The 23,015-nt window shown below is 46.9% G+C and overlaps 2 protein-coding genes across 2 annotated transcripts in view; both read right to left on the bottom strand.

Annotated features, from left to right (window-relative positions):
• Nucleotides 1–13,248, bottom strand: part of LOC139581949 (pneumococcal serine-rich repeat protein-like) — an 83,974-nt gene extending 70,726 nt beyond the window's left edge. Inside the window, exons 1-2 of the mRNA XM_071412137.1 lie at nt 13,224–13,248; nt 8,034–9,901 (exon numbers count right to left, since the gene is read on the bottom strand). Coding sequence (XP_071268238.1) covers nt 8,034–9,901; nt 13,224–13,248 — 1,893 coding nt within the window. The remainder of the gene's footprint in view (nt 1–8,033; nt 9,902–13,223) is intronic.
• LOC139581764 (probable E3 ubiquitin-protein ligase MID2) overlaps nt 1–23,015 on the bottom strand; it is a 348,833-nt gene that overhangs the window by 319,810 nt on the left and 6,008 nt on the right. The window lies entirely within an intron of this gene.

Below are 23,015 nucleotides of genomic sequence, written 5' to 3' on the forward strand. Positions count from 1 at the left end.
GTAGAGGAGAGGAGAGTAGAGGAGGGTAGAGGAGGGTAGAGGAGAGTAGAGGAGAGGTTGGTAGAGGAGGGTAGAGGAGAGGAGAGTAGAGGAGGGTAGAGGAGAGTAGAGGTAGAGGAGAGTAGAGTAGAGGATGGTAGAGTAGAGGAGGGTAGAGGAGAGTAGAGGAGAGTAGAGGAGAGAAGAGTAGAGGAGAGGAGGGTAGAGGAGAGGAGAGTAGAGAAGAGTAGAGGAGAGTAGAGAAGGGTAGAGAAGGGTAGAGGAGAGGAGAGTAGAGGAGAGAAGAGTAGAGGAGGGTAGAGGAGAGTAGAGAAGGGTAGAGGAGAGGAGAGTAGAGGAGGGTAGAGGAGAGTAGAGTAGAGGAGAAGAGAGGAGAATAGAGGAGAGGAAAAGAGAATAGAGGAGGGTAGAGGAGAGTAGAGTAGAGTAGAGGAGAGGAGAGGAGAGGAGAGGAGAAGAGAATAGAGGAGGGTAGAGGAGAGTAGAGTAGAGTAGGGTAGAGGAGAGGAGAGGAGAGTAGAGGAGAGTAGAGGAGAGTAGAGGAGGGTAGAGGAGGGTAGAGGAGAGTAGAGGAGAGGAGAGTAGGAGGGTAGAGGAGGGTAGAGGAGGGTAGAGGAGAGGAGAGTAGAGGAGAGTAGAGGAGGGTAGAGGAGAGGAGGGTAGAGGAGAGTAGAGGAGGGTAGAGGAGAGGAGAGGAGAGTAGGAGGGTAGAGGAGGGTAGAGGAGAGGAGAAGAGAATAGAGGAGGGTAGAGGAGGGTAGAGGAGAGTAGGAGGGTAGAGGAGGGTAGAGTAGAGGAGAGGAGAGGAGAAGAGAATAGAGGCGGGTAGAGGAGAGTAGAGGAGGGTAGAGGAGACTAGAGGAAGGTGCATCCTTTCAGTGAACAGCACATACCCCCGGGTAATCCCAAACAGAGAGCAGGCAGATTAGTTGTATCGTGCAAAACGCACGTTTCCAGTCAGGGCTTTGGAGGAAAACAATCTGCTTTCAACGGATCAAGTGCTCATCCTATGTCGATCCTATGAACAGCTTCCCTTGCTGGCTTGGTTTTTGCTCTGATGTAACAGTATAGCTTCCGTCCCTCTCCTCACCCCTACCTGGGCTCAAACCAGGGACCCTCTGCACACATCGACAACAGCCACGCTCGAAGCATCGTTACCCATCGCTCCACAAAAGCCACAGCCCTTGCAGAGAAAGGGGAACAACTACTTCAAGGTCCCAGAACGAGTGATGTCACGATTGAAGCGCTATTAGCACGCACCCCGCTAACTAGCTAGCCATTTCACATCGGTTAAACTGACATGCACTGTCAACTGTGGGATCTTATATAAACAGGTGTGTGCCTTTCCAAATAATTACATTTACATTTAAGTCATTTAGCAGACGCTCTTATCCAGAGCGACTTACAAATAATGTCCAATCAATTGAATTTACCACAGGTGGACTCCAATCAAGTTGTAGAAACATCTCAAGGATGATCGATGGAAGAGGATTCTGTTTTTTATTTTGTTTTAAATGTGCAAAAAAAAAATGTAATACTGTTTTTCACTTTGACATTCTGGGGTATTGTGATGTCATTATGGGGTATTATGATGTCATTATGGAGTATTGTGATGTCATTCTGGGGTATTGTGATGTCATTATGGGGTTTTATGATGTCATTATGGAGCATTGTGATGTCATTATGGAGTATTGTGATGTCATTATGGAGTATTGTGATGTCATTATGGGGTATTGTGAAAAGTAATTTAATCATTTTTAGAATAAGGCTGTAACATAACAATGTGGAAAAAGTCAAGGGGTCTGAAGACTTTCCAAATGCACTGTATACTGGACATGTATCTACAGTATAGATACAATACAACTCAACTGTTGTAATCATCATGTCATATCAATGGAAGATAAATATGCTACTTTATAAAATAATCATGTGCTGGTTTACATTATGCCAAACTATAGTATATTGGCAATTCAACGGTAACATAGTGATGCTGACATTAACAATTCTCACTTCAAAATATAAGTCATAATAAAAATGAATGATTACAAAGTTGAATAAACTATACAACTCTATGCACAAGGACAACTTTTAACAATTTCCACAAAAAAAAAATGTATCATAGAACAACGCAGATCTGAAGTTCGGTAACAGAATGACGGCTGCACTTCAATCTTACACTTTAATTATCACATCAAAAGTATTCCTGTATCAATATAAAAGCCCCACTTTTGGAGAAATAAAACCCAGTAAAAAGTGAGAAGGCAAATGACACCCAATTCCCTTTTGGCGCTGGTCAAAAGTAATGCACTATACAGGGTACAGAGTGCTATTTGTAATGTGCTTGTTACTTCCATTCAAGGAGCCTGAGAGGCATGTTTGGACTTGCCCAAATTGTACTAACAAGGAAGAGCTTTCAGAGTGGTGGTGCAGTAATACATCCATACCGCCATCTAGTGACGATGGGGGAAAACACTGGCTAATTACACAGGGATGAAATCCGTTTTGAGTTAGACCTAGTGACTTCTGAGGTAAAACACTGGCTAATTACAAAGGGATGTAGTCTGTTATGAGTTACACCTAGTGACTTCTGAGGTAAAACACTGGCTAATTACAAAGGGATGTAGTCTGTTATGAGTTACACCTAGTGACTTCTGAGGTAAAACGCTGGCTAATTACACAGGGATGAAATCCGTTATGAGTTACATTAGTGACTTCTGAGGTAAAACACTGGCTAATTACACAGGGATGATGTCCCTCATGAGTTACATTAGTGACTTCTGAGGTAAAACACTGGCTAATTACACAGGGATGAAATCCGTTATGAGTTACATTAGTGACTTCTGAGGTAAAACACTGGCTAATTACACAGGGATGTGGTCCGTTATGAGTTACATTAGTGACTTCTGAGGTAAAACACTGGCTAATTACACAGGGATGTAGTCTGTTATGAGTTACACCTAGTGACTTCTGAGGTAAAACACTGGCTAATTACACAGGGATGTAGTCTGTTATGAGTTACACCTAGTGACTTCTGAGGTAAAACGCTGGCTAATTACACAGGGATGTAGTCTGTTATGAGTTACACCTAGTGACTTCTGAGGTAAAACGCTGGCTAATTACACAGGGATGTAGTCCGTTATGAGTTACATTAGTGACTTCTGAGGTAAAACACTGGCTAATTACACAGGGATGTAGTCTGTTATGAGTTACATTAGTGACTTCTGAGGTAAAACACTGGCTAATTACACAGGGATGTAGTCTGTTATGAGTTACACCTAGTGACTTCTGAGGTAAAACACTGGCTAATTACACAGGGATGTAGTCTGTTATGAGTTACACCTAGTGACTTCTGAGGTAACACACTGGCTAATTACACAGGGATGATGTCCCTCATGAGTTACATTAGTGACTTCTGAGGTAAAACACTGGCTAATTACACAGGGATGTAGTCTGTTATGAGTTACACCTAGTGACTTCTGAGGTAACACACTGGCTAATTACACAGGGATGATGTCCCTCATGAGTTACACCTAGTGACTTCTGAGGTAAAACACTGGCTAATTACACAGGGATGTACTAGACAGTACGGTGTCTCACAGGAGTAGAACACAACCAGTTAACTCGGGTTAATATGGAGGCTAGGGGGGGCATTTGAATATGATCCATCGCCCTGACTATTACAGCTAACTAAGACGTCAAAAGACACATCAATTAACGCTAATAGACTTACAGGTCATCCAATATTCATCGAGACATTAACAAGTCATACCATCTTAATGTAGGAAGGATTTACTTGAGAGAGAGAGAGAGAGAGAGAGACAGAGAGAGTGTATATTCAACCAATCCAGGAGAAATGTTCATCTGACCTACATTCCAAAGCTTTGAACATAAAAAGAACCAATCAAATACTTCAGTTTTAACACACACGAGAAACCAACAACAGAACCAGATTCACCTTTACACAGCATCACTGAAGACACGTTGCTGTAGGTGCTGTTGCTATAGATGTTGTTGCTGTTGCTATAGATGTTGTTGCTGTAGGTGCTGTTGCTATAGGTGCTGTTGTATAGATGATGTTGCTATAGGTGTTGTTGCTGTAGGTATTGTTGCTGTAGGTATTGTTGCTGTAGGTGATGTTTTTGTAGGTGCTGTTGTATAGATGCTGTAGGTGATGTTGCTGTAGGTGTTGTTGCTGTAGGTGCTGTTGCTGTTTTTTTGTGTGTTTTTTTCACCTTTATTTAACCAGGTAAGCTAGTTGAGAACAAGTCATTTACAACTGCGACCTGGCCAAGATAAAGCAAAGCAGTGCGACAGAAACAACAACACAGAGTTACACATGGAATAAACAAGCGTACAGTCAATAACACAATAGAAAAAAAAGAAAGTCTATACACTGTGTGTGCAAATGGCATGAGGAGGTAAGGCAATAAATAGGCCATAGTAGCAAAGTAATTACAATTTAGCAGATTAACACTGGAGTGATAGATGAGCAGATGATGATGTGCAAGTAGAGATACTGGGGTGCAAAGGAGCAGGATAAATAAATAAGAACAATTGGGGATGAGGTAGGTAGATTTGGTGGGCTATTTACAGATGGACTATGTACAGCTAGCTGCAGCGATCGGTTAGCTGCTCAGATGGCTGATGTTTAAAGTCGTTCCAGTCATTGGCAGCAGAGAACTGGAAGGAAAGGCTGCCAAAGGAGGTGTTGGCTTTGGGGATGACCAGTGAGATATACCTGCTGGAGCGCGTGCTACGGGTGGGTGTTGCTATGGTGACCAGTGAGATATACCTGCTGGAGCGCGTGCTACGGGTGGGTGTTGCTATGGTGACCAGTGAGATATACCTGCTGGAGCGCGTGCTACGGGTGGGTGTTGCTATGGTGACCAGTGAGATATACCTGCTGGAGCGCGTGCTACGGGTGGGTGTTGCTATGGTGACCAGTGAGATATACCTGCTGGAGCGCGTGCTACGGGTGGGTGTTGCTATGGTGACCAGTGAGCTGTAAGTGTTGTTACTACAGGTGTTGTTAGTATTGCAGCTGAAACCAGATAGATTGACCCAGGGGAACTAACATATATTATACACCTGCCCAGGAGGTAGTAACAGAGGAGAGGAGAAGGGAGGAGATGAAAGGTGAAGGGAGGAGAGGAGAAGAGAAGGGAGGAGAGGAGAGGAGAAGGGAGAAGAGACTGTAAAAGAGGAGAAGAGAAGATAGAAGGATAGGAGGAGGAGGAGAAAGGAGAGAACAGGAAGAGAAGGAGAGAGCAGAAGAGAGGAGAGAGGAAAGAAGGTTAGGAGGAGGAGGAGGAGGAGGAGAAGGAGAAGGAGAGAGCAGAGAAGAGGAGGAGAGAGGAGAGAGGATAGAAGGATAGGAGGAAGAGGAGGAGAGAGCAGGAGAGAGGAGAGAAGAGGAGAGAGAATATGAGGAGGAGGAGGAGGCGGAGAGGAGAGTGCAGGAGACCAGAGGAGGTGAGGAGAGTAGGAGAGGAGGGTAGGGGAGGGGAGGAGAGAGCAGGAGAGGAGAGAGGAGAGGAGAGGAGAAGAGAGGAGAGAGCAGGAAAGGAGAGGAGGGGAGGGGAGGGGAGGAGAGAGCAGGAGAGGAGAGAGGAGAGGAGAGGAGAGAGCAGGAAAGGAGAGGGCCATCCTACCCTTCCTCTCTCCCTCCATGTTCACCACTACTCCCAGTCTACCCTTCCTCTCCCTCCATGTTCACCACTACTCCCAGTCTACCCTTCCTCTCTCCCTCCATGTTCACCACTACTCCCAGTCTACCCTTCCTCTCTCCCTCCATGTTCACCACTACTCCCAGTCTACCCTTCCTCTCTCCCTCCATGTTCACCACTACTCCCAGTCTACCCTTCCATCTCCCCCTCCATGTTCACCACTACTCCCAGTCTACCATTCCTCTCTCCCTCCATGTTCACCACTACTCCCAGTCTACCCTTCCTCTCTCCCTCCATGTTCACCACTACTCCCAGTCTACCCTTCCTCTCTCCCTCCATGTTCACCACTACTCCCAGTCTACCCTTCCATCTCCCCCTCCATGTTCACCACTACTCCCAGTCTACCCTTCCATCTCCCCCTCCATGTTCACCACTACTCCCAGTCTACCATTCCTCTCCCCCTCCATGTTCACCACTACTCCCAGTCTACCCTTCCTCTCTCCCTCCATGTTCACCACTACTCCCAGTCTACCCTTCCTCTCTCCCTCCATGTTCACCACTACTCCCAGTCTACCCTTCCATCTCCCCCTCCATGTTCACCACTACTCCCAGTCTACCATTCCTCTCTCCCTCCATGTTCACCACTACTCCCAGTCTACCCTTCCTCTCTCCCTCCATGTTCACCACTACTCCCAGTCTACCCTTCCTCTCTCCCTCCATGTTCACCACTACTCCCAGTCTACCCTTCCATCTCCCCCTCCATGTTCACCACTACTCCCAGTCTACCCTTCCATCTCTCCCAGGCTACAGTGTCTCTGTCTGGGTTACATAACATGGTATTGAGCCCTACCCTGTGGAGCCTGTTGCCTGAGGTGCCTGCCCGTTCCAGCTGACTGACAGCATGTAGTAGTTACAGTAGTAGAGAACATATCAACTCCATCACAAGACATTCTGTCTAGAATGACCTTCAGAAATACACCAAAATAGCTTTGAGAAAAACATGCCTTTCATTTTTTTGTACATTTAAGCCCAACAATAGGTCTAGAGATATCACAGCAATTTCTTTCCTGGAATTCCACATGAACGTGTCATAGTTCAGCAGAGGGACGGGAAATGATACACAGCCCAAATGAACGATGGAGAAGTGTAGGCTTCACAACACAGGCTTGGCGCTATGAAAGCCAGCCAGCTGCAACATCTGTTGCCAAGCAGGGGGCAGGGAGGCAGTCAGCAAGGCAAGCAGTAAGTAGGCAGGCAGTAAGAAAGCAGGGAGGCAGGCAGGGAACAGGCTATAAGCTGGCAGGCAGTAACCAGGCAGACAGGCAGGCAGTCGGAAAAACAGGGTGGCAGGCACGGACCAGGCATTAAGCAATCAGGCAGAGCAGTAAGCTGGCAGGCAGCAGTAGGCAGCATCATCAGTGGCTGTCTGCCTTCTGAGGGGAATACTGCTGCTAAACATAATACCCTCCTAATGAGCATCCTCTATCCTCTACCTAAACAATGTCCTGCTGATAGTGTGTGTGTGTGTGTGTACATGTGCATCACTTGTCCCTCTCAGCCCCAAATAGACCCCAGTATCTTCCACTCTGCCTTGTAATTAGACCCTGCCTGCCATGCATGTAAAGTGTGGCCCAGCGAGGCTGCTTGTTCTGTCTTACTCAATGTGAACAAGCTTTGCAGTACAGACAGACCGACTGGCAGGGGGTTCAGCCCTCCATGTGAACAGCAGCTGGTTCTACAGTACAGACAGACAGACAAACTGGCAGGGAGTTCAGCCCTCTATGCTTGTGCTTCTACAACCAGGTATTAAAAGATGCACTACGCACACACACACACACACACACACACACACACACACACACACACACACACACACACACACACACACACACACACACACACACACACACACACACACACACACACACACACACACACACACACACACACACACACACACACAGGCAGTGGAGCTCTGTGGGAGAATGTTAATGAAATTGTTTCTTTTCCATTAAATGGCTGGCTGGCTGGATGGATGGTGGCTGGATGGCTGGATGGTGGGCTGGATGGCTGGCTGGATGGATGGTGGGCTGGATGGTGGGCTGGCTGGATGGATGGTGGGCTGGCTGGATGGATGGTGGGCTGGCTGGATGGATGGTGGGCTGGCTGGCTGGATGGTGGACTGGCTGTATGGTGGGCTGGCTGGATGGTGGGCTGGATGGTGGGCTGGATGGTGGGCTGGATGGCTGGCTGACTGGATGGTGGGCTGGATGGTGGGCTGGATGGTGGGCTGGCTGGATGGTGGGCTGGCTGGATGGTGGGCTGGCTGGATGGTGGGCTGGCTGGATGGTGAGCTGGATGGTGGGCTGGCTGGATGGTGGGCTGGCTGGATGGTGGGCTGGCTGGCTGGATGGTGGGCTGGCTGGCTGGATGGTGGGCTGGATGGTGGGCTGGCTGAATGGTGAGCTGGATGGTGGGCTGGCTGGATGGTGAGCTGGATGGCTGGATGGTGGGCTGGCTGGATGGTGGGCTGGATGGTGGGCTGGCTGGATGGTGGGCTGGATGGCTGGATGGTGGGCTGGCTGGATGGTGGGCTGGCTGGATGGTGGGCTGGCTGGATGGTGGGCTGGATGGTGGGCTGGCTGAATGGTGAGCTGGCTGGATGATGGGCTGGATGGTGGGCTGGCTGGATGATGAGCTGGATGGTGGGCTGGCTGGATGGTGGGCTGGATGGTGGACTGGCTGGATGGTGGGCTGGCTGGATGGCAAAATGATGATGAGCTGGATGGTGGGCTGGCTGGATGGTGGGCTGGCTGGATGATGAGCTGGATGATGGGCTGGCTGAATGGTGAGCTGGCTGGATGATGGGCTGGATGGTGGGCTGGCTGGATGATGAGCTGGATGGTGGGCTGGCTGGATGGTGGGCTGGATGGTGGACTGGCTGGATGGTGGGCTGGCTGGATGGCCAGATGATGAGCTGGATGGTGGGCTGGCTGGATGGTGGGCTGGCTGGATGATGAGCTGGATGGTGGGCTGGCTGGATGGTGAGCTGGCTGGATGGCCGGATGATGAGCTGGATGGTGGGCTGGCTGGATGGTGGGCTGGCTGGATGGTGGGCTGGCTGGATGGTGGGCTGGCTGGATGGTGGACTGGCTGGATGGTGGGCTGGCTGGATGGCCGGATGATGAGCTGGATGGTGGGCTGGCTGGATGGTGGGCTGGCTGGATGGTGGGCTGGATGGTGAGCTGGATGGTGGGCTGACTGGATGGTGTGCTGGCTGGATGGTGGGCTGGATGGTGGGCTGGATGGTGAGCTGGCTGGCTGGATGGTGGGCTGGCTGGATGGTGAGCTGACTGGATGGTGAGCTGACTGGATGGTGGGCTGACTGGATGGTGGGCTGGATGGTGAGCTGGATGGTGGGCTGGCTGGATGGTGAGCTGACTGGATGGTGGGCTGACTGGATGGTGGGCTGACTGGATGGTGGGCTGGATGGTGAGCTGGCTGGATGGTGAGCTGGCTAGATGGTGAGCTGGATGGTGAGCTGGATGGTGGGCTGACTGGATGGTGTGCTGGCTGGCTGGCTGGATGGTGGGCTGGCTGGATGGTGGGCTGGATGGTGAGCTGGATGGTGGGCTGGATGGTGAGCTGGATGGTGGGCTGGATGGATGGTGAGCTGGATGGTGAGCTGACTGGATGGTGAGCTGGATGGATGGTGAGCTGACTGGATGGTGGGCTGGCTGGTGAGCTGGATGGTGAGCTGGCTGGATGGTGGGCTGGATGGTGAGCTGGATGGATGGTGGGCTGGATGGTGAGCTGGATGGTGAGCTGGCTGGATGGTGGGCTGGATGGTGAGCTGGATGGATGGTGGGCTGGATGGTGAGCTGGATGGATGGTGGGCTGGATGGTGAGCTGGATGGATGGTGAGCTGGATGGTGAGCTGGATGGATGGTGAGCTGGATGGATGGTGAGCTGGATGGTGGGCTGGATGGTGAGCTGACTGGATGGTGGGCTGGATGGTGAGCTGGATGGTGAGCTGGATGGATGGTGAGCTGACTGGATGGTGGGCTGGCTGGATGGTGAGCTGACTGGATGGTGAGCTGACTGGATGGTGGGCTGGATGGTGAGCTGGATGGTGAGCTGACTGGATGGTGGGCTGGCTGGATGGTGAGCTGGATGGTGGGCTGGATGGTGAGCTGGCTGGATGGTGAGCTGGATGGCTGGGCTATAGGCTAATCCTAGTGTTTAAGATGACAAGAGATTCATCTTCAGATGCTCTAGAAGCTGTGCAGCACACACACACACACACACACACACACACACACACACACACACACACACACACACACACACACACACACACACACACACACACACACACACACACACACACACACACACACACACACACACACACACACACACACACACACACACACACACACAAAGGGCCAAGTGAAGCAAAAGGGCTATTGTAACATTCAGTCCTTGGGTAATATTCTCACAACCTATTGTCTGAAAAGTTGTCTGAGAAGAATGACCTATCACTGAATACCTTGACATTAGTGACAGATGAATAGCCTATCACTGAATACCTTGACATTAGTGACAGATGAATAGCCTATCACTGAATACCTTGACATTAGTGACAGATGAATAGCCTCACACTGAATACCTTGACATTCGTGACAGATGAATAGCCTATCACTGAATACATTGACATTAGTGACAGATGAATAGCCTCACACTGAATACCTTGACATTAGTGACAGATGAATAGCCTCACACTGAATACCTTGACATTCGTGACAGATGAATAGCCTATCACTGAATACAATATGTTTGGGACATCAAATCGAAATAAAATCACAGTATAGAATCACAATACATATCGTGTCGGCACCTAAGTATTGTGGTTAATATCGTATTGTGAGGTCACTGGCAATTCCCAGCCCTAATTGACATGTGAAGTCAGGACGAGGACCAATGACTCAGTTACTTCATAAACATTTTCTCCTTCGTATCAAAGTCAAATAAAGGTTACCCGAAGCCACCCTGTTGCTATTGGAGTTCAAAGAGCATTTTGAAGCAGCTCTCATACTGAGACGAGAATACACGAATCAACGTACAAGAACGTCAGTCATGTGGAGGAAAACATATATAATCTCAGAGCACAAGATAAGAATTCAAAAGGATTTTGTAATAACTGTTACTATGGTGTTATGAAACACAATATTTTTACACAAAGATCAATTTTTTACACAAAAATCCCTGTAACTCATTACATACAGGATCAGCTACGTTGTCAAGTTATCTATAAATCCCTGTAACTCATTACATACAGAGTCAGCTACATTGTCAAGTCATCTATAAATCCCTGTAACTCATTATATACAGGATCAGCTACGTTGTCAAGTTATCTATAAATCCCTGTAACTCATTATATACAGGATCAGCTACGTTGTCAAGTTATCTATAAATCCCTGTAACTCATTACATACAGGATCAGCTACATTGTCAAGTTATCTATAAATCCCTGTAACTCATTATATACAGGGTCAGCTACGTTGTCAAGTGATCTATAAATCCCTGTAACTCATTACATACAGGGTCAGCTACATTGTCAAATTAACTATCTTCACCCATTTAACTGTTCTTCTAATGCCAGGATAACAACACCCAGCCAGGGTAACAACACCCAGCCAGGATACCAACACCCAGCCAGGATACCAACAACCAGCCAGGATACCAACACCCAGCCAGGATACCAACACCCAGCCAGGATACCAACACCCAGCCAGGGTAACAACACCCAGCCAGGATACCAACACCCAGCCAGGATAACAACGCCCAGCCAGGATACCAACGCCCAGCCAGGATACCAACGCCCAGCCAGGATACCAACGCCCAGCCAGGATACCAACGCCCAGCCAGGATACCAACACCCAGCCAGGATACCAACACCCAGCCAGGATAACAACACCCAGCCAGGATAACAACACCCAGCCAGGATACCAACGCCCAGCCAGGATACCAACGCCCAGCCAGGATACCAGCACCCAGCCAGGATAACAACACCCAGCCAGGATACCAACACCCAGCCAGGATACCAACACCCAGACAGGATACCAACACCCAGACAGGATACCAACACCCAGCCAGGATAACAACACCCAGCCAGGATAACAACACCCAGCCAGGATAACAACACCCAGCCAGGATAACAACACCCAGCCAGAATAACAACACCCAGCCAGGATACCAACACCCAGCCAGGATACCAACACCCAGCCAGTCATATTTATAACTTTGACTTTGGTTTCCCAAATAAACAATGTTGAGTCGCTGAAAGAAAGATCAACTTTAGAACAATGCTGGGCTGGATATCTTTCCCAGGATGTTTGATATGAGGGCTTGTTTTTGTTAGTATGTCTGTAGATAGCTTTCCTTTCCTGTCCAAAGGAATTCAACTGACTGAGCGACACAGGCACTAAGCAGCAACACTTCTGTTTAAGTGAAGAGAGGAGGAATTGCTACACAGAAGGAGTAGAATAGAGCTGTGGTACACCGTCCATCTGTGTTTGTGTGTGTGTCTGTGTGTGTGTTTGTGTGTGTGTCTGTGTGTCAGTGTGTGTGTGTGTGTGTCTATGTGTGTGTGTGTCTGTGTGTGTGTCTGTGTGTCAGTGTGTGTGTGTGTGTGTCTATGTGTGTGTGTGTCTGTGTGTGTGTCTGTGTGTGTGTGTGTGTGTGTGTGTGTGTGTGTCTGTGTGTGTGTTTGTGTGTGTGTCTGTGTGTCAGTGTGTGTGTGTGTGTGTGTCTATGTGTGTGTGTGTCTGTGTGTGTGTCTGTGTGTCAGTGTGTGTGTGTGTCTATGTGTGTGTGTGTCTGTGTGTGTGTCTGTGTGTCAGTGTGTGTCTGTGTGTGTGTCTATGTGTGTGTCTGTGTGTGTGTGTCTGTGTGTGTGTCTGTGTGTGTGTTTGTGTGTGTGTCTGTGTGTGTGTGTGTGTGTGTGTCTATGTGTGTGTGTGTGTGTGTGTGTGTGTACCATCAGTATTCCTCATGAATCTCCTCTAACTCGTCGTATTATCAGCCCATTCATGTCTACCATCAGGTGTAGAGGTGAAGACTGAGGGAAGGGCAGATTGGAAAGAGATGAACTACACATACAGTGGTACGAGTCCTTCATACATATTCATGTTTTAATAATGAATTCAAGCAGAAGAGGTTTCAATTGCTGTGTTGGCACTTTGTAACAAGCGTAACCTTAACGTACTCCTGGCATAACCTTTCTTACTGAGATGCTGTCTGATACCAAATAGTATTCTATTCCCTACATAGTGCACTATTGTTGATACCAAATAGTATTCTATTCCCTACTAATGTTTTAAAAAGCATAAATAAAAAAGTTGGTTTAGCTGCCTAAGAATCTTAACGCATGTTTATGGAACCAGGAAGTTGTAGATCAGCGTGTGTGTGTGTGTGTGTGTGTGTGTGTGTGTGTGTGTTCTCACTTCTCAAACTATGGGCAGAGTTGAGTCATTCAGACATCTTTGTCCTTACCTTCTCTCTCCTCGTTAGATATCATGCACATTTATGGCTAGGTAGCAAAGGTCATCGCCAGTGTGCTAGTTCATTCACCTGTATTGTGAGTGGGCCAATGCCTTCTTAATAATTTACACAGTTTATCAAGAGATTTACCATTCAAATAACATTATTAGAGTGCAAAGGGGGATACCTAGTCAGTTGTATACCTTATGGCATTCAACTGAAATGGGGGGGGGGGCTGCCATAACCGGCATCCACACCTTCGGCACCCAGGGAACAGTGGGTTAACTGCCTTTGCTCAGAGGCAGAACGACATATTTTTACCTTGTCAGCTCAGGGATTCGATCCAGCCACCTTCCGGTTACTTTCCCAACACTCCTTCCCACCAGGCTACCTACCGGCCGAACATACCGTTATGTAGTTAGATTGGTAAAAAAAAGAGTCACATTCATTGTTTTATTTTAAAATGTATATACAGTGGGGAGAACAAGTATTTGATACACTGCCGATTTTGCAGGTTTTCCTACTTACAAAGCATGTAGAGGTCTGTAATTTTTATCATAGGTACACTTAAACTGTGAGAGACGGAATCTAAAACAAAAATCCTGATTATCACATTGTATGATTTTTAAGTAATTAATTAGCATATAATTGCATGACATAAGTATTTGATCACCTACCAACCAGTAAGAATTCCGGCTCTCACAGACCTGTTAGTTTTTCTTTAAGAAGCCCTCCTGTTCTCCACTCATTACCTGTATTAACTGCACCTGTTTGAACTTGTTACCTGTATAAAAGACACCTGTCCACACACTCAATCAAACAGACTCCAACCTCTCCACAATGTCCAAGACCAGAGAGCTGTGTAAGGACATCAGGGATAAAATTGTAGACCTGCACAAGGCTGGGATGTGCTACAGGACAATAGGCAAGCAGCTTGGTGAGAAGGCAACAACTGTTGGCGCAATTATTAGAAAATGGAAGAAGTTCAAGATGACGGTCAATCACCCTCGGTCTGGGGCTCCATGCAAGATCTCACCTCGTGGGGCATCAATGATCATGAGGAAGGTGAGGGATCAGCCCAGAACTACATGGCAGGACCTGGTCAATGACCTGAAGAGAGCTGGGACCACAGTCTCAAAGAAAACCATTAGTAACACACTACGCCGTCATGGATTAAAATCCTGCAGCGCACATAAGGTCCCCCTGCTCAAGCCAGCGCATGTCCAGGCCCGTCTGAAGTTTGCCAGTGACCATCTGGATGATCCAGAGGAGGAATGGGAGAAGGTCATGTGGTCTGATGAGACAAAAATAGAGCTTTTTGGTCTAAACTCCACTCGCCGTGTTTGGAGGAAGAAGAAGGATGAGTACAACCCCAAGAACACCATCCCAACCGTGAAGCACGGAGGTGGAAACATCATTCTTTGGGGATGCTTTTCTGCAAAGGGGACAGGACGACTGCACCGTATTGAGGGGAGGATGGATGGGGCCATGTATCGTGAGATCTTGGCCAACAACCTCCTTCCCTCAGTAAGAGCATTGAAGATGGGTCGTGGCTGGGTCTTCCAGCATGACAACGACCTGAAACACACAGCCATGGTAACTAAGGAGTGGCTCCGTAAGAAGCATCTCAAGGTCCTGGAGTGGCCTAGCCAGTCTCCAGACCTGAACCCAATAGAACATTTTTGAAGGGAGCTGAAAGTCCGTATTGCCCAGCGACAGCCCCGAAACGTGAAGGATCTGGAGAAGGTCTGTATGGAGGAGTGGGCCAAAATCCCTGCTGCAGTACGTGCAAACCTGGTCAAGAACTACAGGAAATGTATGATCTCTGTAATTGCAAACAAAAGTTTCTGTACTAAATATTAAGTTCTGCTTTTCTGATGTATCAAATACTTATGTCATGCAATAAAATGCTAATTAATTACTTAAAAATCATACAATGTGATTTTCTGGAGTTTTGTTTTAGATTCCGTCTCTCACAGTTGAAGTGTACCTATGATAAAAATTACAGACCTCTACATGCTTTGTAAGTAGGAAAACCTGCAAAATCGGCAGTGTATCAAATACTTGTTCTCCCCACTGTAGATACATGGCTGTCTCTGGGAAATTTTGTCATCAACATTTTTACATTGAATATCGGCCTAAAATATCCGCCACCAAATCTATGGCAAGATTTGAAAATGGCTGTTAACCAACTTGCCAGAGCTTGAAGAATTTTAAAAAGAATAATGTGCAAATATTGTACAATTCAGGTGTGCAAAGCTCTTAGAGAATTACCCAGAAAGACAAGCAGCTGTAAGGTGATTCTAACGTATTATCAAAAATCTATTTAATCCACTTCCTTATAAGGCACTGTAGATGTATAATATCTATATCAGTCATAATATAAAGTAAATCTGTTGAGCATCAAGATCACCACTGTGCTGGAGTTACTTTTCAATTTTTACACAAAACATAAAATCAGCCATTTTCAGAGAGACATGCATTTAACATGCTGATTAAAAGCTGGTGATGAGTCACAGGGTGGTGGGGGGGGGGGAGAAGAGACGGAGAGAGAGAGAGACAGAAAGAGAGAGCGAGAGCCTGAGATAGTGTGTAATTAATTATTTGACTCTTAACAAGCCCCTTACAATGGCTGGATTTGTACCAGTGCTGCTCAAAATGAGAAGAAGCAATTAGCTGGGATGTTGTTATGACATGGAACCATCCATAAACGAGAGTGATGACCTGTTTTTTCATACCCATATGCTTTTTATGACTAAGGGCACATCCCAAATGGCACCCTATTCTTTATATAGTGCACTACTGTTAACCAGGGCCCACAGGGCACTACATAGGGACTAGGATGATATTTGGTACGCACACAAAACTGTAGCCCTCCATCAACATAATTAACATCCTATCAGTCAGGAAGAGAAGGGAGAAGACATAAATAATGTGCATGCAGACTGACATTCAGGTATTTAGTACAGTAGCACTACGGAATAGGCTACACGTGATCAAACACTGAAGCTTTATAGACTTCTTATGTGACACACTGTTCTCTCCATACCAAGCAAGCCACTAAGTTAGAAAACAATATGTAACTAGTGATTGGGGGAAGGAAAAAAATCGATAGTTACATATCAGAATATTCTTTTTGACGATATATCTTATCTTATTGTTTTGACAATATCAATATATTATTTTTTGCGCTAATTGGCGGTACTTGCACCAAAACTCCAGTATTTTTTTTACGTCATAGCTTGTTCTCCATCTTCTTCTTAAATAGGCAGCCAATTGATTTTCAGCACTTTTATTTCTATGACTGATCAAAACTTGTTTTCTCCTCTCGTCTCTCTCTCTCGTCTCTCTCTCTGCTCTCTCTCTCTCTCTCTCTCTCTGCTCTCACTCGTCCCTCTCTCTGCTCTCACTCGTCCCTCTCTCTGCTCTCACTCGTCCCTCTCTCTGCTCTCACTCGTCCCTCTCTCTGCTCTCACTCGTCCCTCTCTCTGCTCTCACTCGTCCCTCTCTCTGCTCTCACTCGTCCCTCTCTCTGCTCTCACTCTGCTCTCTCTCGTCCCTCTCTCTGCTCTCACTCGTCCCTCTCTCTGCTCTCACTCGTCCCTCTCTCTGCTCTCACTCGTCCCTCTCTCTGCTCTCACTCGTCCCTCTCTCTGCTCTCACTCGTCCCTCTCTCTGCTCTCACTCGTCCCTCTCTCTGCTCTCTCTCGTCCCTCTCTCTGCTCTCACTCGTCCCTCTCTCTGCTCTCACTCGTCCCTCTCTCTGCTCTCACTCGTCCCTCTCTCTGCTCTCACTCGTCCGTCTCTCTGCTCTCACTCGTCCGTCTCTCTGCTCTCACTCGTCCGTCTCTCTGCTCTCACTCGTCCGTCTCTCTGCTCTCACTCGTCCGTCTCTCTGCTCTCACTCGTCCCTCTCTCTGCTCTCACTCGTCCCTCTCTCTGCTCTCACTCGTCCCTCTCTCTGCTCTCACTCGTCCCTCTCTCTGCTCTCACTCGTCCCTCTCTCTGCTCTCACTCGTCCCTCTCTCTGCTCTCACTCGTCCCTCTCTCTGCTCTCACTCGTCCCTCTCTCTGCTCTCTCTCGTCCCTCTCTCTGCTCTCTCTCGTCCCTCTCTGCTCTCTCTCGTCCCTCTCTCTGCTCTCTCTCGTCCCTCTCTCTGCTCTCACTCGTCCCTCTCTCGTCCCTCTCTCTGCTCTCACTCGTCCCTCTCTCTGCTCTCTCTCGTCCGTCTCTCTGCTCTCACTCGTCCCTCTCTCTGCTCTCACTCGTCCCTCTCTCTGCTCTCACTCGTCCCTCTCTCTGCTCTCACTCGTCCCTCTCTCTGCTCTCACTCGTCCCTCTCTCTGCTCTCTCTCGTCCCTCTCTCTGCTCTCTCTCGTCCCTCACGGCTCTCACTCGTCCCTCTCTCTGCTCTCTCTCGTCCCTCTCTCTGCTCTCACTCGTCCCTCTCTCTTCCCTCTCTCTGCTCTCACTCGTCCCTCTCTCTGCTCTCTCTCGTCCCTCTCTCTGCTCTCACTCGTCCCTCTCTCTGCTCTCACTCGTCCCTCTCTCTGCTCTCACTCGTCCCTCTCTCTGCTCTCACTCGTCCCTCTCTCTGCTCTCACTCGTCCCTCTCTCTGCTCTCACTCGTCCCTCTCTCTGCTCTCACTCGTTCCTCTCTCTGCTCTCACTCGTTCCTCTCTCTGCTCTCACTCGTCCCTCTCTCTGCTCTCTCTCGTCCCTCTCTCTGCTCTCTCTCGTCCCTCTCTCTGCTCTCTCTCGTCCCTCTCTCTGCTCTCACTCGTCCCTCTCTCTGCTCTCACTCGTCCCTCTCCTGGCTCTCTCTCGTCCCTCTCTCTGCTCTCTCTCGTCCGTCTCTCTGCTCTCACTCGTCCCTCTGCAGCAGACATATGGTGAGCAAAAATATGTTTGAAACATCGAATCGCAATAAAATTACAGTATCGAATCACACTACATTTAAAATCGTGAGAATCCCAATACATACTGTATCGTATCGGCATCTAAGCATTGTGATATCGTATCGTGAGGTCAAGGGTAATACCCAGCCAACTCCCCAGTTGGAAATGTCTCCACTCACGCTATAGAATCACTACCCAGGACATGAGTCATTCATAGCTGTGTGTGATGTGACATTGTATGCCACACAAAGATCCCTCCAGACTATATTGCTGGGTTAAAACAACCCTGTGTCTTGGGTTGTGACATAAACCTAGCCCATTGGGTTGGGGGGATTAACCCAGCACTAATTTATGTAATCTTTGGGTAATTTTCAGTATCATCATAATTTAAATTTTGCTTGCATATGTGTGCCTTCTCTACCATCCCACCCCTCCCTTTCCTACACACACACAATCAAAATACAAAACTTGAGACATTTGTGGCGTTATCGTGTGACAAAACATTTTAGAGAGGCCTTTTATTGTCCCCAGCACAAGGTGCACCTGTCTAATGATCATGCTGTTTAATCAGCTTCTTGATATGCTACACTGTCAAGTGGATGGATTATCTTGGCAAAGGAGAAATGCTCACTAACAGGGATGTAAACAAATTTGTGCACAACATTTGAGAGAAATAATATTTTTGTGTGTATGGAACATTTCTGGGAGCTTTTATTTCAGCCCATGAAACATGGGACCAACACTTTACATGTTGTGTTTATATTTTAGTTCAGTGTAGTTGGATCCCTAGTATTCACAGTCGATGAAGCAACAGCTATACTCTGTTGCCACAAAAAAAGGGGCCTAGCCCAAACCATGAAAAACAGCCCCAGACCATTATTCCTCTTCCACCAAACTTTACAGTTGGCACTTTGCATTCGGCAGGTAGCGTTCTCCTGGCAAAACCAGATTCGTCTGTCGGACTGCCAGATGGTGAAGCGTGATGTATCACTCCAGAAAACGCGTTTCCACTGCTCCAGAGTCCAATGGCGGCGAGCTTTACACCACCCCAGCCCAACGCTTGGCATTGCGCATGGTGATCTTAGGCTTGTGTGCAGCTGCTCGGCCATGGAAACTAATTTCATGGAGCTCCCGAGTAACAGTTCTTGTGCTGACGTTGCTCCCAGAGGCAGTTTGAAACTCGGTAGTAAGTGTTGCAACTGAGGACAGACGATTTTTTACACTTTACGCGCTTCAGCACTCGGCGGTCCCGTAAGCTTGTGTGGCCTACCACTTCGCGGCTGAACCGTTGTTGCTCCAAGACGTTTCCATTTCACAATAACAGCACTTACAGTTGACCGGGGCAGCTCTAGCAGGGCATAAATTTGACAAACTGACTTCTTGGAAAGGTGGCATCTATGACGGTGCCACGTTGAAAGTCACTGAGCTCTTCAGTAAGGCCATTCTACTGCCAATGTTTGTCTATGGAGATTGCATGGCTGTGTGCTCGATTTTATACACCTGTCAGCAATGGGTATGGCTGAAATAGCCGAATACACTCATTTGAAGGGGTGTCCACAAACTTTTGTATATAGAGTGTATATCAGTTAATGTCTGATATAATATAACATACGATGCCAGATATAAACTGAAGCTAGATAGAGACTTGACACGTCATTCTGAATGATGATGATCACAAATTGTGATCCCACAGTGCCAACATATTGTAATGCAGACTAATGAAACAGATATATTTCCTGACATGGTGGGAACACAGGGACAGATCAATGGTATTACCCTGGAACAAGTCAATCTCATCTCTCTGGTAAATCCCTCTCTCTGCCGGTGGTCTGTCAATACGGCTGGGAACAGTCCTTGTCATTTGTCCTTTACATCAATCAACACACAATCCCTGTTTGATGCCTACATCTTCCATTCATTTACACAGTGGTGTAAAGTGCTTAAGTAAAAATACTTTAAAGTACTACTGAAGTCGTTTTTTCAGGTATTTGTACTTTACTATTGATATTTTTACTTTTAACGAAAATTACTTGTTACATTTTGAAAGGCTAGCAGGAAAGGAAAATGGTTAAATTCATGCACTTATCAAGAGAACATCCCCGGTCATCCTTATTGCCTCTGATCTGGCGGACTCACTTAACACAAATTCTTCGTTTGTAAATTATGTCTGTGATAAAGTGAGTGATAAAGTGATAAATCAGTAATAAATCATGCTCCTAGCTATCTGTAGATAAAAAAAAACAAGAAAATAGTGGCCATCTGGTTTGCTTAATATAAGGAATTTGAAATGATTTATACATTTACTTTTGATACTTAAGTATATTTAAAACCAAATACTTTTTGACTTTTACTCAAGTAGTAGTAGTCCTCAAGTAGTCCTTTTCTATTAAGGTATCTTTTCTTTTACTCAAGTATGACAATTGGGTAGTTTTTCCAGCACTACATTTATGTCAGAGTTTTTCTTCTCTCTGCACACATCAACAACTGCCTCACACAAAGGATCGTTACGTATCGCTCCACAAAAGCCGCGGCCCATTGCAGAGCAAGGGAAACAACTACTTCAAGGTCTCAGAGCGAGTGACGTCACCGATTAAAACGCTATTAGCACGCCCCCCTGCTAACCACGTTTCCAGCCAACCATTTCATGTGAATGAATTACTTGATGCCTGAAAAAAAGTCACCACCGAGCTGAAAACAAGAAATGTCGGTACAATTTCATAAATGCCTACAGGCAAATTTGTTCGTTCGTCATGGTGGGATCTGTTAGTGTCGTTAAAATGAATTATGCGAGAAATGGTGGTGGAAACTCCTTTATGCACAAATATTGATAGAATAACCATCCTATCGAAGTAAACTTAGAGCCACGCGATGATATGTTGTGTGGTCCTCCAATTACGACTTGAGAAATCATGCAGTTTATTAGGCTACAGATTAAATAAATGATGATGAACTTCACAGGGTGGTGAGAGCTTGATGCTCCTTTCCAATAAATATCTTATTCTGGTAACATGATCATCATTACTTGGCTGCAGTTTGAGAAATACAAACAAATATCACTCTTATCCACAATAATCTCAAAATGTAGATAGCCTATTGTATGTGCGAGCTGTTGGCTAGAGCAACTCACTGCCTTCCTGAAGACAAAACAATGTATACGAAATGCTTCAGTCTGGTTTTAGACCCCATCATAGCACTGAGACTGCATAGCACTGACCAAGGCTCTGCATCTGTCCTCGTGATACTAGACCTTAGTGCTGCCTTTGATACCATCGATCACCACATTCTTTTGGAGAGATTGGAAACCCAAATTGGTCTACACGGACAAGTTCTGGCCTGGTTTAGATCTTATCTGTCGGAAAGATATCAGTTTGTCTCTGTGAATGGTTTGCCCTCTGACAAATCAAATGTACATTTCGGTGTTCCTCAAGGTTCCGTTTTAGGACCACTATTGTTTTCACTATATATTTTACCTCTTGGGGATGTCATTCGAAAACATAATGTTCACTTTCACTGCTATGCGGATGACACACAGCTGTACATTTCAATGAAACATGGTGAAACCCCAAAATTGCCCTCGCTAGAAGCCTGTGTTTCAGACATAAGGAAGTGGATGGCTGAAAACGTTCTACTTTTAAACTCGGACAAAACAGAGATGCTTGTTCTAGGTCCCAAGAAACAAAGAGATCTTCTGTTGAATCTGACAATTAATCTTGATGGTTGTAAAGTCGTCTCAAATAAAACTGTGAAGGACCTTGGTGTTACTCTGGACCCTGATCTCTCTTTTGACGAACATATCAAGACTGTTTCAAGGACAGCTTTTTTCCATCTACATAACATTGCAAAAATCAGAAATTTTCTGTCCAAAAATGATGCAGAAAAGTTAATCCATGCTTTTGTTACTTCTAGGTTAGACTACTGCAATGCTCTACTTTCCGGCTACCCGGATAAAGCACTAAATAAACTTCAGTTAGTGCTAAATACGGCTGCTAGAATCCTGACTAGAACCAAAATATTTGATCATATTGCTCCAGTGCTAGCCTCCCTACACTGGCTTCCTGTTAAGGCAAGGGCTGATTTCAAGGTTTTACTGCTAACCTACAAAGCGTTACATGGGCTTGCTCCTACCTATCTTTCCGAGTTGGTCCTGCCGTACATACCTACACGTACGCTACGGTCACAAGACGCAGGCCTCCTAATTGTCCCTAGAATTTCTAAGCAAACAGCTGGAGGCAGGGCATTCTCCTATAGATCTCAATTTTTATGGAATGGTCTGCCTACCTATGTGAGAGACGCAGACTCGGTCTCAACCTTTAAGTCTTTACTGAAGACTTATCTCTTCAGTGGGTCATATGATTGAGTGTAGTCTGGCCCAGGAGTGTGAAGGTGAACGGAAAGGCTCTGGAGCAACGAACCACCCTTGCTGTCTCTGCCTGGCCGGTTCCCCTCTCTCCACTGGGATGCTCTGCCTCTAACCCTATTACAGGGGCTGAGTCACTGGCTTACTGGTGCTCTTTCATGCCGTCCCTAGGAGGGGTGCGTCACTTGAGTGGGTTGAGTCACTGACGTGATCTTCCTGTCTGGGTTGGCGCCCCCCCCTTGGGTTGTGCCGTGGCGGAGATCTTTGTGGGCTATACTCGGCCTTGTCTCAGGATGGTAAGTTGGTGGTTGAAGATATCCCTCTAGTGGTGTGGGGGCTGTGCTTTGGCAAAGTGGGTGGGGTTATATCCTTCCTGTTTGGCCCTGTCCGGGGGTATCATCGGATGAGGCCACAGTGTCTCCTGACCCCTCCTGTCTCAGCCTCCAGTATTTATGCTGCAGTAGTTAATGTGTCGGGGGGCTAGGGTCAGTTTGTTATATCTGGAGTACTTCTCCTGTCTTATCCAGTTCCTGTGTGAATTTAAGTAT

This window comes from Salvelinus alpinus, chromosome 7 (assembly GCF_045679555.1).
Source record: "Salvelinus alpinus chromosome 7, SLU_Salpinus.1, whole genome shotgun sequence".
In the NCBI taxonomy this organism is placed as follows: Eukaryota; Metazoa; Chordata; class Actinopteri; order Salmoniformes; family Salmonidae; genus Salvelinus; species Salvelinus alpinus.